General features: G+C 40.5%; 1 protein-coding gene across 3 annotated transcripts in view; it reads left to right on the top strand.

Moving 5' to 3' along the window:
* Positions 1 to 960: 960 nt before the first annotated feature.
* Positions 961 to 14,284, top strand: part of ZCCHC4 (zinc finger CCHC-type containing 4) — a 57,142-nt gene continuing 43,818 nt past the window's right edge. For 2 of the 3 annotated variants that reach the window (XM_023223024.2, XM_023223026.1), the window contains exons 1-3: positions 961 to 1,121; positions 2,212 to 2,330; positions 3,800 to 3,882. In XM_023223024.2, the coding sequence (XP_023078792.1) occupies positions 995 to 1,121; positions 2,212 to 2,330; positions 3,800 to 3,882 (329 nt within the window). In that variant the 5' untranslated portion in view covers positions 961 to 994. The remainder of the gene's footprint in view (positions 1,122 to 2,211; positions 2,331 to 3,799; positions 3,883 to 14,284) is intronic. The other variant, XM_023223025.1, reaches the window with a different exon arrangement.

Raw genomic sequence — 14,284 nt, 5'->3', positions numbered from 1 at the left:
TGCCTCAGCCTCACAAATTGCTGGGATTATAGGCGTGAGCCACTGCACCTGGCTATTCTTTGATTTTTAAAAAACTTTAAAAATTGTTTATTTATTTTAGAGATGTGGTCTCGCTTTGTTGCCCAGGCTGGTTTTGAACTCCTGGATTCAAGCAATTCTCCCATCTTGGCCCCCCAAAGTGCTGGGATTACAGGTGTGAGCCACTGCACCCAGCCTTGATATTTTTTAATCAAGCATTTTAGAGTTTTTAGCATACATAAAACCCTGTACATATTTTGTTAGATTTACACCCATTTCATTTGAATGTAAGTAGTATTCTATTTTTGAGTGTTCTTGTGATCATTGCTAGTATTTAGAAATCCAGTTGATGTTTGTATGTTTATCTCATATCCTGCAACCTTGCTGAACTCAGTTTAAATTGGAGATGTTTTCCTGATAGATTCTTTGGGATTTTTTAAAATGTGGACAATCATGTCATCTGCAAATCGGCACGGTTTTCTTTCCTTCTAATGTATAAGTGTCAATGAGTGTGCAACTATGATGTGCAACTTTCAGCGTTGTCCGAAAGTTACAGAGGATGATGCAGTGACTGTGACTCTGAAAAACAAAGAATGGTCCATCAATCGCAGCTGCTGCAGCCATTTCAGCTATTTGGCAGAGGTGGTAATGCTGCCTTTTGGACCTACAATACAACCAAACCTTTGTTCGAATCATCTCACCTCCTGGCTATATTCTTAAGAAAAGAGGGTGCTTTCAGGCGCTGAGCTCATGGCACAGGTCCCACGAGTGACCTGCGAGCCCCACCGCTAGGGGCCGCTTAGGTGCAGCCCCCAGGTGAGCGGGGACTGCGTTTCTGGGCGTGGCCTCCGCCCCGGCAGCCCCGCCCCAGCTCCTCCTAAGCGCCTGGGGGCGCTGTCGGTCGCTTTGGGTCGCGGGGGCGCTCTTTCTCAGCATTCTTGGTTCGTACTGAGGCTTTCGGGACGGCGGCGGGAAGATGGCGGCCCCCAGGGATGGATTTGAAGCCGTGGAGGCAGAGGGCAGCGCAGGGTGCCGGGGGAGCTCGGGAATGGAGGTGGTTCTTCCCTCGGATCCCGCCGTCCCCGCTCCGCTGTGCCCTCACGGTGGGTCAGAGTCTGGGCTCAGCCTAACTGCCGGGCGCTGAGGGTGTGAGTTGGCTTGGAAGTGGCTTTTGGGGCTCCTATATTTTTATCAGCCTCTTTTCCCTCACCAGTGTGCAGTCTAGAAAATAGTCCTTCCTCGGAACGTGGTGTTTTTCAACTTACTTGAGAAACATTCAGAGCAAGTCTCCACTCTTGTGGTTTTGGCTCCAGGACTATTTCATCTCTTTTTGGGGGGAAGGGGCAGAAAGGTAGGCAAAGAGAAGGATGCATGGTATTGAATAGTTCTCGTTGACAAGTACTTGGGGATTTCATTTGTTGATTTGCTGTCCCTTCAAAAATAAAAAATTAGGGAGAAAGACAGAGTGTAATCCTTGCCTGCAAACTAGACTGTTTTTGTCTAACTTACATAAAGTGGGCGTGTCCAACTCAAAGCTCAGGTTTTCCCTGCAAGGGTAAACGCGCAAGAGATGTCAAAGTCCTCAATTCTCTGAGTCCGTTCCCTGTTTTAGTCTCAGGTTTGTAACATTCACAACGTAGACAGCAGCTATACTGACAGTAGCATTTTCTTTCTGGAGAGACCTGTTTTCAAAAATTATTTAAGAGTAGTCACTGCCGGAATGTTGTAACAGAGAGAAAAGAAACATTCATTAAACAGAGAAGCCGGCGTGGTGGCGTGCACCTGTAGTCCCAGCACTTTGGGAGGCCGAGGCAGGCAGATCGCTTGAGCCCAGGAGTTTGAGACTAGCCCAGGCAAAAATGGTGATACCCTATCTCCACAAAAAATAAAAACAGCTGGAGACACGCAGCTGTAGTCCCAGCTACTCGGGAGGCTGAGGCGGGAGAATCCCTTGAGGCTAGGAAGCAGAGATCGCAGTGAACCATTGATGTTGCCACTGCACTCCAGCCTGGGCGACAGAGGGAGACCCTGTCTCAAGAAAACCAAACAAAAAACAACCAACCAAAGAGATGGATTTAATTATGATAAATTGTGCATAAAGCTCAAACAAATTTTATTTAAGGGCGGTGAAAACTAAGAACTTAATGTAAATGACCATTGACACTTTTGTTTTTTTTTCTATTCTGGAACTAGGACCCACTCTTCTGTTTGTAAAGGTGACCCAAGGGAAAGAAGAAACTCGGAGGTTTTATGCCTGTTCAGCCTGTAGAGATAGAAAAGACTGTAATTTTTTTCAGTGGGAAGATGAAAAGGTATATCAACTTTTTGGATATTTATTTTTTATTTTTGGTATATGTGACAATTTTGTTGAGAATGTACCAATAAAAATATGCGGTCTGAACATATAAGATAAATCTCTTAAGAGAGATGGAGATACTATGTTTGTTGGTTCAGAAACCTGGAGTTCATGCTTACTCTGAATACTGATACCTTAAACTACTGTCTCAAAGTCTTAATTCCCCATAAGACTCTGAGGCAGTAATATTGGGTGACTGATCTTCTGTGTCTTAGCTGGGGCTTCTATAACAGAAGTACCATAGGCTGTGTGGCTTAAACGACAGACATCTGTTTCTCACAGTTCTGGAGACTAGGAAGTGCAGGATCAAGATGCTGGCAGATCTAGTGTCTGGCGTAGGTCCTGTCCTCTTCCTCATTTGCAGAGGACCATCCTTTCATTATATCCTCATTTCCCAGAGAAAGGAAGCAAGTACTGTCTGTCTTAGAAGGACACTAATCTCATTCACGAGGGCTCTACCCTCTTGACCTAATTACCTCCCAGAGGCCCCTCATTTAAATACCATCACATTGGGGTTAAGGCTTCAACATACGAATTTTAGGGGACACAAGCATTCAGTTGATAGCACTGTTGGCAAATGTAGATTTCTCACTAAAGAGAAATCATGATATTCCAGAAAGTGTTAAAAAACACTTTTTTTTTTTTGGCTGGGCATGGTGGCTCAAGCCTGTAATCCCAGCACTTTGGGAGGCCGAGACGGGCGGATCACGAGGTCAGGACATCGAGACCATCCTGGCTAACACGGTGAAACCCCGTCTCTACTAAAAAATACAAAAAACTAGCCGGGTGAGGTGGCAGGCGCCTGTAGTCCCAGCTACTCGGGAGGCTGAGGCAGGAGAACGGCATAAACCCGGGAGGCGGAGCTTGCAGTGAGCTGAGATCGGGCCACTGGACTCCAGCCTGGGCGACAGAGTGAGACTCTGTCTCAAAAAAAACAAAAAACAAAACAAAACACTTTTTTTTGAACATTTGCGTTGAACATCCCTTATACAGCTATTAGATGACCAATGAAGACATTTAGATATATAGTTATGAACTTGGTATTCTCTTGAACTTGGCTCCAGTTGAAGTTTCTGAAAGCTTTGAGGAGAGAATTTTCAGTTTTGTTAGGTTTATGGTAAAACAGTATCATATACCACTCTTCTGCAAACCCAGTAAGGTGAGTACTTGGCTTATGTCCACCTTTTTGCTATTGTGGATGATGCTACAGTGAACATATGTTAATCTCTCAGTGCTTTAATATGCTGGATACTGCTTCAAGCTGCTCTAGAATTTACCCAGTTTTCACTGTTTTGTTTTCCCCTAAAATGAATGCCTGTTGAATTGGTTCAATTTCTGGCTTCTTGATGTCAGAATGTGTTGCCAGTTCTTCTACGATGATAGAGATTTCCCAGTTTATTCAATGGGTTTTGTACTCTCTTTCAGTTGTCAGGAGCTAGACTTGCTGCCCGAGAAGCTCATAACCGAAGATGTCAGCCTCCCCTGTCCCGAAGGCAGTGTGTGGAAAGGTACTGATGCGGTGTCATTTTTCTTTATTAGTTTAGCTGTCATGTTTCTCTGTTGTTGCCTTTTTCTGTGCCTTTAAGTTTACTTTCTTTTATTTATTTTTATTGTAGTTATATATATAATATAAAATTTGTCATTTTAGTCATTTTCAAGCATGCAATTCAGTGACATTAAGTACATTCATGGTGTTCCGTAACCATCGTCCCTATTTGCAAAACTTTTTCATCACTCCAAGCAGAAACTGCCACCATTACGCTGTGACTCCTCATTCCACCTCCTCCCAAACCTTGGTAACCTCTGATTTATTTTTGTGGTTGTTTTTTTTGAGACAGGGTCTCACTCTGTGTTGCCCAGGCTGAAGTGCAGTGGTGCTGTCATGACTCACTATAGCCTCAACCTCCTGGGCTCAAGCAATCCTCCACCTCAGCCTCCTGAGTAGCTGGGACTTAAGGCACATGCCACCACACCCAGCTAATTTATTATTATTTTTCATAGAGACAAGGTCTTCCTATGTTGCCCAGAACTCCTGGTCTAGAACTCCTGGGTTCAAGGGATCCGCCCACCTCAGCCTCCCAAACTGCAAGGGTTACAGGCATGAGCCACTGTGCCCAACTATTTTTGTTGCTATGAATTTGACAGTTCTGTGTACCTCATATAAATGAGGTTATACAATATTTGTCCTTTTGGGTCTGGCTTATTTTACGTAGCATAATGTCTTCAAGGTTCATGCATGTTGTAGCATGTATCAGAACTGTATTCCTTTTTACAACTGAATAATATCCATTGTCTGTCTATACCACATTTAAAAAATCTGTTCATCTGTTGATGGACACTTAGGCAGTGTCTACTTTTTTGCTGTTGTGAATGATGCTTCAATGAACATTGGTATACAGTTTGGGACCCTGTCTTCAATTCTTTTGAGTATATACCTAGGAGTGGAATTGTCAGTAATTCTGTGTTTAGTTTTTTGAGGAACCGCCAAACTGCTTTCCATAGTGGCTGCACCATTTTACATTCCCACCAGGAGGGTATACGTGTTCCAATTTCTCCGCATCCTTGCCAACATTTTTTATTTCTTGTTTTTCTGATTATAGCCATCCTAGTGTATGTGAAGCGGTATGTCATTGTAGCTTTGATTTTTGTTTTCCACCAAATTACTAATGATGTGAATCATCCTTTCATGTGCTTATTGGCTATTTATGTATGACCTTGGAGAAATGTCTATTCAAGTCCTTTTTCCATTTTTAATTGGGTTATCTTTTTGTTGTTGAGTCACAGGAGTTCTTTATATGTTCTGGATATTACACCCTTACCAAATATATGATTTGCCAATATTTTCTCCCATTCTGTAGGTTGTTTTTTCATCTTCTTGATGTCCTTTGAAGCACAAGAGTTTTTAATTTCAATGAAGTTCAGTTTATCAATTTTTTTGTTGTTGCTTGTGCTTTTGGTGTACAGATCAGAATCCATTATCAGATCCATTGTCATGAAGATTTGCTGTGATGTTTCTTTTTTGAAATACTAAACCAAACTTGAAAAATCTCTAAACATCTATTTTAAAAAATCTACATTGTTGAAATGTTTTATTGGGTGGATTAGAGTCATAGATTTAATTTTTCGACAAACTTGTGAAAAGAATTTGTCTCTCACCTGTGTCACTGACTTTATACAGTATGTGCTGGGAGAAGCTCCTTAAAAAGCCTCTTCTCTAGGTTACTGATGACAAATAGGTTTTCACTTTTATGGCAGCTCCTTCATTTTACCTGAGCTGCTGTGTTCAGAAAGATTGTGAGGCCTCATTTAGACTAAGCACAGAGGAGTACTGGGGTGTATTTATAATATTTTTCCTGAGCTGTTTAGTAGTAGATTTTAAAGTCCTTTGATACAGGAGGCGTTTCTCAAGATAGGTTTGATTGCCCCTTAACTACAGTGGTTAATCGGAGATGTCTATGTATTTACTGTATGAGAATTCAGTCATCACCCAAAACATCTTGAAAAGGGAATTAAAGAAAATCGAGGCCAGGCGCGGTGGCTCACACCTGTAATCCCAGCACTTTGGGAGGCCGAGGTGGGTGGATCACTTGAGGTCAGGAGTTTAAGACCAGCCTGGCCAACATGGTGAAATCCCATCTCCAGTGGAATCACAAAACATAGCCAGGCGTAGTGGCGGGCACCTGTAATCCCAGCTACTTGGGAGGCTGACGCAGGAGAATCGCTGGAACCTGGGAGGCAGAGGTTGCAGTGAGCCAAGATCATGCTACTATACTCCAGCCTAGGTGACAGAGTGAGACCCTGTCTCAAAAAAAAAAAAAAAAAGAAAAGAAAATGGAGCACTACTGTGAGGTAGGCACTGTGCTGCTAGGTGTTTTACATGAGATATTATTTAGTCCTGCAGAGGTGGTTTACTTAGATGAGAAAATTGAGACTTGTAGGAGTTATACTTTATCATGTTCACTCTATGAGAAGTACTAAGCTGTGATTCATCTTATGCCTGATTCTAAAAGGTTATTTTTAAATGTAAAAGCAGATAGTAATATATGATGCATATTGATTTAATTTGAGGATATATAAGGAGAGAAAAGGTAAGGACTTATGTAGAGATCTATCATAGTGATTATTGAGAGAAAATAGAGTATTGAAGATGGAGAAAGTAGAAACACAGGGCCCGTGGTTTCTTCCTTTGAAGTCATCACCTTGGTCATTTTGTATTATTTCCTTCTAGCTTTTTTTTCCTATGCCAGGTTTGTTTGTAGCCATAATGTATACATAGTTTTGTATTCTGTCCTTAACACTTTTATCTGATAAGCATGTTTCTGTTAGAAGGATATTGGTGATTTAATTAAACTCTGTAAGAAAATCTAGGTGATCTTATTTCTATGCATAGTAAAATTTTAGTTTGGAGCTAAACCACATTGTTCTTTTTTTTTTTTTTTCCTGAGATAGAGTTTCACTCTTGTCACCCAGGCTAGAGTGCAGTGGCGTGATCTTGGCTCACTGCCACCTCTACCTCCTGGGTTCAAGTGATTCTCCTGTCTCAGGCCTCTGAGTAGCTGGGATTACAGGCACCTGCCACCATGCCCAGCTAATTTTTCTATTTTTAGTAGAGACGAGTTTTCACCATGTTGGCCAGGCTGGTGTCAAACTCCTGACCTCAGGTGATCTGCCTATCTTGGCCTCCCAAAGTGCTGGGATTACAGGCATGAGCTGCCATGCCAGGCCTAAACCACTGTTCTTATCTTTGTTGTGCCAGAGTATTTTTTTTGATAAAAAATTGAAATTCATATTTCGATTTAATTAGAACATAAAAACTGGGTAAAATATGAATTATTAAAGAATTTCCAAAAGGTTATTTTTTTGGGAGGGGGCCATAATTTCATCTTTTATCTAGTGCTAATTCTTGCCAGCATGTCCCAATAAAATGCTTTTCAATATCTTACCCATCTGTGACCCATTACCTTGGATTTTGTTGCCAGAAGTCTCTATCCAACCATCTGTCCATCTAGTCAGTCATTCACTCATTCATTCATTCAGCAGGTATTTATTGAAGGCTCAAAAAACATTTAAAATGCTAGTAATGGGTGGATATATATAGATAAAGATCATTTAGTATAAAGTAAGGTGCATTAAGTATCCACAGTATTCGTAGAAAAGGCTAAGTGCTTTGGAAGTCAGAAGTCTTAGGGGTAACTTGTGGCTTTGGTGATCAATACAGGGTAAGGAGAGGGCATCTGAACAGGTTTTGGAAGATGGGTAGAAATTTAATATCATTGATTTCACTGTATCAGTTTGTAATCAATGTTCCTATGCTTTATTATATGCTTTCTATGGAGCAAACAGTTTGAAATCAGTCATTCTTCTGAAAATATTCAGTATCTTAAGATAAAGAGTCGTATTTATAATTTTGGCTTTTTAAAATCAAAGGCATAATAAATAATCTATTCTCTTTGTCTTCAGCTTGAGACTAGCAGTTCATTCTTACGTGTGAATAGACCTAAGGATGATGTACTATTGCTTGAGAGTATAATTATTTTCCAATGTGGATAATTTAATTTTGTATAACTCATTTATAAGTTAGCTTATTAAACAACTATTATATTTGAAAATATTAAACTGCATTTGAACTTTATACTGATTTTTTTTTTTTTTTGAGATGGGGTCTCGCTCTGTCGCCCAGGCTGGAGTGCAGTGGCCGGATCTCAGCTCACTGCAAGCTCCGCCTTCCCAGGTTTACGCCATTCTCCTGCCTCAGCCTCCCCAGTAGCTGGGACTACAGGCGCCTGCCACCTCGCCTGGCTAGTTTTTTGTATTTTTTTTAGTAGAGACGGGGTTTCACCGTGTTAGCCAGGATGGTCTCGGGCTCCCAAAGTGCTGGGATTACAGGCTTGAGCCACCGTGCCCGGCCTATACTGATTCTTAAAAAAATTGTACATATTCTATAAAGCAAATTTTTCATGTTTTTGTGTGGTTACAGTAGCTTTTCATTAACTAATTTATTTTAAAAATCTTTGTAAGGACTTATGGTAGCTAGCAAGATAAATTGACCTGTTAGCTGATTTTTATTACAGGACTGGTAGCGCTGCACAGATTTCTAGGTTTACAGAATAGGATTTGATTTTCATTTTTCTAATCTCACTCTTTGAACCATGCTTTATGTTTCATATGTGTTCATTTGACATATTTACATTTCGTACCTGAGATTTGCTTTTTTTTATAGTTTTTAGCTGCCTGTTATGCTCTGAAATGTGTTATTATGTTTATTATATAGTATGTTTGCACCCTTGTTGTGACCTACGAAGTCTCAGGGAAGATATTTAAATGCTAAAATCAGCATTAATTTATGTGCATCCAAATAGTTTTGTTTCGTTGATATTTCATTTGGTTATTTTTTTTCAGATCTCATTTAAACTGAGATTTTCAAAGTCTGCTACTAGAGAAATGCCATAAACATAATTTGTGTACTCCAGGAAAGGCAAATGGAACATCAAATGGAGATCAATAAAAATGACATTTCAAAATGCTAGCCTGCAATTTGTGAATCATGCTGAGCCATGCAGCAGAATGAATTTCCCTCCCCCTGGGGAATGTGTTGTAAATACGAATAAGGGGGGGAGCTGAGTAATCTTGAGTGCTTCACATTCTCATGTTCTGTCTACCAAACTTTTAGAAGGCCGTGTGTCTGAATGTTAAATTTAAGGCGTGATAGTTGCTGATTATGTTGTGATTTTGAGTAGAGAGAAATATGCACAAGATCTCAGTTTATCTTTTATCAAGAAAAGGTTAATAAACTAGCAGTGAAGCTTTCTGAAGGGCAGTTTGGAAATATGCAAAGGAAAGAGGTAATTGACAAAGCACAAAGATGTATCATGTAAGTCGAGGTTCATTTTCAGTGTTCTTCTGTTCCTTCTTTTAAAAATGATTAAACTCAGCTCCTCATGGTGAGTGAATCATCTCCACATCAGCCCCTCATTGCTTTGAACTTTCTTTCCTCCCTTCCTAGTGATTTTGCAACTTCGGCCTTCAGCTGGTGTTACTCAGTGGGTGATAGGTAGTCCTTTTGACCATATTTGAGTAACAAAACCCGATACAACTTCCTCTACTTGTGGTATTTTCCTTTCTTAGGTCCTCTAAAGGCCTTAATTGTTGTTGTTATTCTTTCAACCAGGAATATTTTTTCTTTCTTTTCTCTCTCTGTCTCTTTCTTTCTTTCTCCCTCTCTCTCTTGCTCACTCTCTTTCACTCTTGCTGTCGCTCTTTCTTCCTTTCCTTTTCTATCTTTCTCTTCTTTGCTTTCTTTTCTTTCTTTTTTTGGAGACAGTTTCATCTGTTGCCCAGGCAGGAGTGCAGTGGTGCATTCATAGCTCATTGTAGCTTCAAACTTTTGGGATCAAGGGATCTTCCTGGCTAATTTGTTTGTTTGTTTGTTTGAGATGGAGTCTTCATCTGTCACCCAGGCTGGAGTGCAGTGGCGTGATCTTGGCTCACTGCAACCTCTGCTTCTGGGGTTCAAGCGACTCTCTTGCCTCAGCCTCCCGAGCAGCTGGGATTACAGGTGCCCACCACCACGCCCAGCTAATTTTTGTATTTTTAGTAGAGACAGGGTTTCACCATGTTGGCCAGGCTGACCTGGCCTCAAGTGATCTACCTGCCTCAGCCTCCAAAAGTGCTGGGATTATAGGTGTGAGCCACTGCGCCCAGCTCTGGCTAATGTTTTAAAATATTTTTAGAGTTGGGGTCTCAATATATTGCCCAAGATGATCTGGAACTCCTGGACTCAAGTGATCCTCCTGCCTCAGCCTCCCGGGTAGCTGGGATTATAGGTGTGAGCCACAGTACCTGGCCAAGGGATATTTACTTCTCTAATATCAAATATATGTCCTGTTGCTCTGTTCTGGTGGCTGACTGAATGTACATGATGTGTTTCAGTAATGAATCACAGGGTGATGGCAATTAACTCTCCACCTGTAGTTGCAGCCATGCACAACACTTGCCTGAAGACATGACAGCTTCAAGAGCGAGGACCAAGTTTTCACGAGTTCTGAACTACATCTTGGCCTCTGTCTGGCTGACAGCAATTATAAATCTTATCTCCATATTGCAGATGCTAAAATATGAAAAAATATATACCTTAGAAATGATGAAATAGGGTGGTTGGATTTTGCTTTGTGATGCAGGCTGACAGGCTCTCTTTTTATTTATTTGTTTGTTTGTTTTTGAGATAGGGTCTTGCTCTCTCACCCAGGCTGGAATGCAGTGGCATGATCATGGCTCACTGTACAAAGATGTACAACTATCACAATCTATTTCCAGAACATTTTCATCACCTCTAAAGGAAACCTCATGCCTGTCAGCAGTTACTCCCATTTCCCCACTGGCCACCCCAGCCTCTAGAAACCACTATTCTACTTTCTGTCTCAATGGATTTGCCTATTCTAAACATTTCATATAAACAGAATCATACAATAGCCACATACCATTTTTGATTTAACCTTTTTTTAATTTATAAAAGACTTCTGTTTAAAAACCACTGAATTGTACACTTTATTTTTTTTTTATTTTTTTTTGAGACAGAGCCTCACTGTGTCACCCAGGCTGGAGTATAGTGGCGTCATGATCTTGGCTCACTGTAACCTTCACCTCCTGGGTTCAAGAGGTTCTCTTGTCTCAACCTCCCAAGTAGCTGGAATTACAGGTGCACACCACCATGCCTGGCTAATTTTTGTATTTTTAGTAGAGATGGGGTTTTGCCATGTTGGTCAGGCTGGTCTTGAACTGCTGGCCTCAAGTGATACACCCATCTTAGTCTCCCAAAGTGCTGGGATTACAGGCATGAACCACTGCACCTGGCCTGAATTGTCCACTTTGAAAGGGTGAATTATATGGTACATGAATTGTATCTCTGTTTAAAAAATCTATATGTGGTAGGAGAATCAAATCGTTCTATGAGAGTGCATTTTGCAAAGAGCAGTCAACACTCCTGTTTCCACCTCTGCATTTCTCCTTCTCCAGTAGCAACTATAGTCACCACTTAAGGCTAATTCTTTGCATCACATCAAAAGGCAGATAATGTTTGGTTTTTCACTTTTTGTGATATTAAGGTTAATTACGTGTTCAGGTATTAGCCAGCGATAAAGCATCCATTACAAAGCTCCCCATCAGCCCTTTGCCTAATGATTTTAGTGGTAACTGATGATCGTTGCCCAGAGGTTGTAAAGGGTTTTGGAATCTTGTCATTATTTATGCATTCATTAGCTGTAATTCTTCTGTAAAAAAGAACTTGGTTTCATCAACTGTTAGTGTACTTTGTTACAGTTCATGTGGGAAAGGAAAGATAAATGTTTCATCCTTCCCCTCCTGTCCTTTTTAACTAGTTGTTAGAAAAATGGTTTGGTACTGCAGCAACTTCCAAAGTTGATTAATCAGGATCATTTTTTTTTAAAATATCACTATGAAAACATGTATTTTTAAAATTTGGTGTTTTGTAGTTCTTTGAGATTATTACTCTTTGTGATATAGCACTTTTGGAATTTGACTTAATTTTCACACTATTATGGGGGTTGTATGTAGGGTGACTGTAGAATTTAAATCCAGACCTAGATACTTTTTGAGACTGGAGGGGAAGGAGGCAATAACCAGATGGAACTCCAGGATGGAAGATGTCAACTGCGACTGTCCTAGGCAACCAGGGATGTGTGGTCACCCTAGTGATAGGGGGATTGTTAGTGGAAAATTCACTTTTCCCCCGACGTTTTCACCTTTACTAAGGTACGATACTTTACATATAATAAATTGCACATATTTAAAATGTACCATTTGATGAATTTTGACATATACATCTGCCCGTGAATCATCACCACAGTCACGATAATGAACATACTATTACCTCCAGAAGTTTCTGCCTGCCCCCCTATTCTGTATCCCTGCACCCCTAGGGTCCCCAGACATCCACTGATCTGCTTTCTGTCACTATAGATTAGTCTGCATTTTCTAAAAGTTTATATAAAGGTGATCATACAGTAGGTACAGTATGTCCGTTTTTTTTTTTTTTTTTTTTTTTTTTTTGAGACAGACTCTCACTGTGTTGCCAGGCTGGAGTGCAGAGGTACGATCTCAGCTCACTGCAGTCTCTGCCTCCAGGGTTCAAGCGATTCTCCTGCTTCAGCCTCCCGAGTAGCTGGGATTACAGGTGCATGCCACGCCCGGCTAATTTTTTTTTTTTTTGTATTTTAATGGGGACGGGGTTTCACCATGTTGGCCAGGATGGTCTCTATCTCCTGACCTTGTGATCTGCCCGTCTCGGCCTCCCAAAGTGCTGGGATTACAGGCGTGAGCCACTGTGCCTGGCCAGTATGTAATGTATGTACTGTTTTTTAAGGGCAGGTGCATTCATTTGTTTAGCATAAATATTTTTGATATTCATCCATGTTGATGTGTTTGTCAACAGTTCATTCCTTTATTCATGAATAATGTTCCACTGTATGGATATTTCCATTCACCTGTTTGTAGTCGTGTACGTTTCCTCCAGCTACTGACTCTTAGAAAAAAGCTGCTATGAACATTTATGTATGTGTCTTTGTATGGACTCATGCTTTTATTTCTCTTGGGTAAACACTAGGAATAGAGTGGCTGGATCATATGGTGGATATACGTTTAATTTTTCCAAAACTGCCAAACTTCTCCAAAGTGGCTGTACCGTTTTACATTCCTATTAGCGGTGTAGGAGGAATCAGATTTTTTCCTGTCTCCTACAACACTTGTTATTATCTGTCCTTTTAATTGTAGCCATTGTGAAGTGATATTGAATTGTGATTTTAATTTGTGTTTATGGCATAGAGCATCTTTTTATGTGCATATTGACTATTTTTGTATTGTCTTTGGAGAAATATCTATTCAGTTCCTTTACTATTTTTGAATTGGGCTAATTGTCTTTTTATTGTTGAGCTATTCCTTATATATTGTGGATACAGTTCCTTTACCTGACATACAATTTGCAAATATTTTCTGCCATTCTTGGGTCGTCTTTTCATTCTCTTTTTTTTTGGCAGCGGCACCATCTCGGCTCACTGCAACCTCCGCCTCCCGAGTTCAAGTGATTCTTGTGCCTCAGCCTCCTGAGTGACTGGGATTACAGGCGTGTGCCACCACACTTGGCTAATTTTTTTTTTAGCAGAGATGGTGTTTCACCATGTTGGTCGGGCTGATCTTGAACTCCTGACCTCAAGTGCTCTGCCTGCCTCAGCCTCCCAAAGTGCTAGGATTATAGGCGTGAGCCACTGTGCTGTCTTTTCAGTTTCTTAATGGTGTCCTTTGCTGTGCAAAGTTTAACATTTTTTATTAAGTCCAATTTATTTATTTTTTGTCACTTAAGAGTATCTTTTGAAGAAAAAACTTTTAAGTCATGACGAAGTTCAGTTTATTGATTCTTACACTTTGTGCTTGAGTCTTATTTAAGAAATCTTTGCCAAACCCAGTCATTATTATTTTCTAATATGTTTTCTTTAAAGTTTTCTAGTTTTAGGTCTTAGAGTTAGGTCTATGATCTATTCGGGGTTCTTTTTTTTAATATGAAGTGAGGTAAGAGTCAAGGTTCATTGCTTTGCATATGGCTTTCAAACTTTTCCAGCACCTTATGTGCTGTGGGATTAGAGTGAAAAAAAAAAAAACAAAAAACAAAAAACTTTTCCAGCAGCATTTGTTGATAGTATTATCCTTTCCTCGCTGAATTGATGTGGCACCTTCATTAGTTTTCCTGTTGCTGCTGGGACAACTTATCACAAGCTTAGTGGTTTACAACAACATAGATTTATTTTTCCAGTTCTGGAGGCCCAATGTCCAAAATCAACTAAAGCAGGTTAAAGTTAAGCTGTTGGCGGGGCTCGTTCCTTTTGAAGACTCTGAGAGGAGAAT

This window comes from Piliocolobus tephrosceles, chromosome 3, assembly GCF_002776525.5.
Source record: "Piliocolobus tephrosceles isolate RC106 chromosome 3, ASM277652v3, whole genome shotgun sequence".
NCBI lineage: Eukaryota > Metazoa > Chordata > Mammalia > Primates > Cercopithecidae > Piliocolobus > Piliocolobus tephrosceles.
The sequence above is the reverse complement of the archived record's forward strand: the minus strand, read 5'-3'. Positions and strand labels throughout refer to the sequence as shown.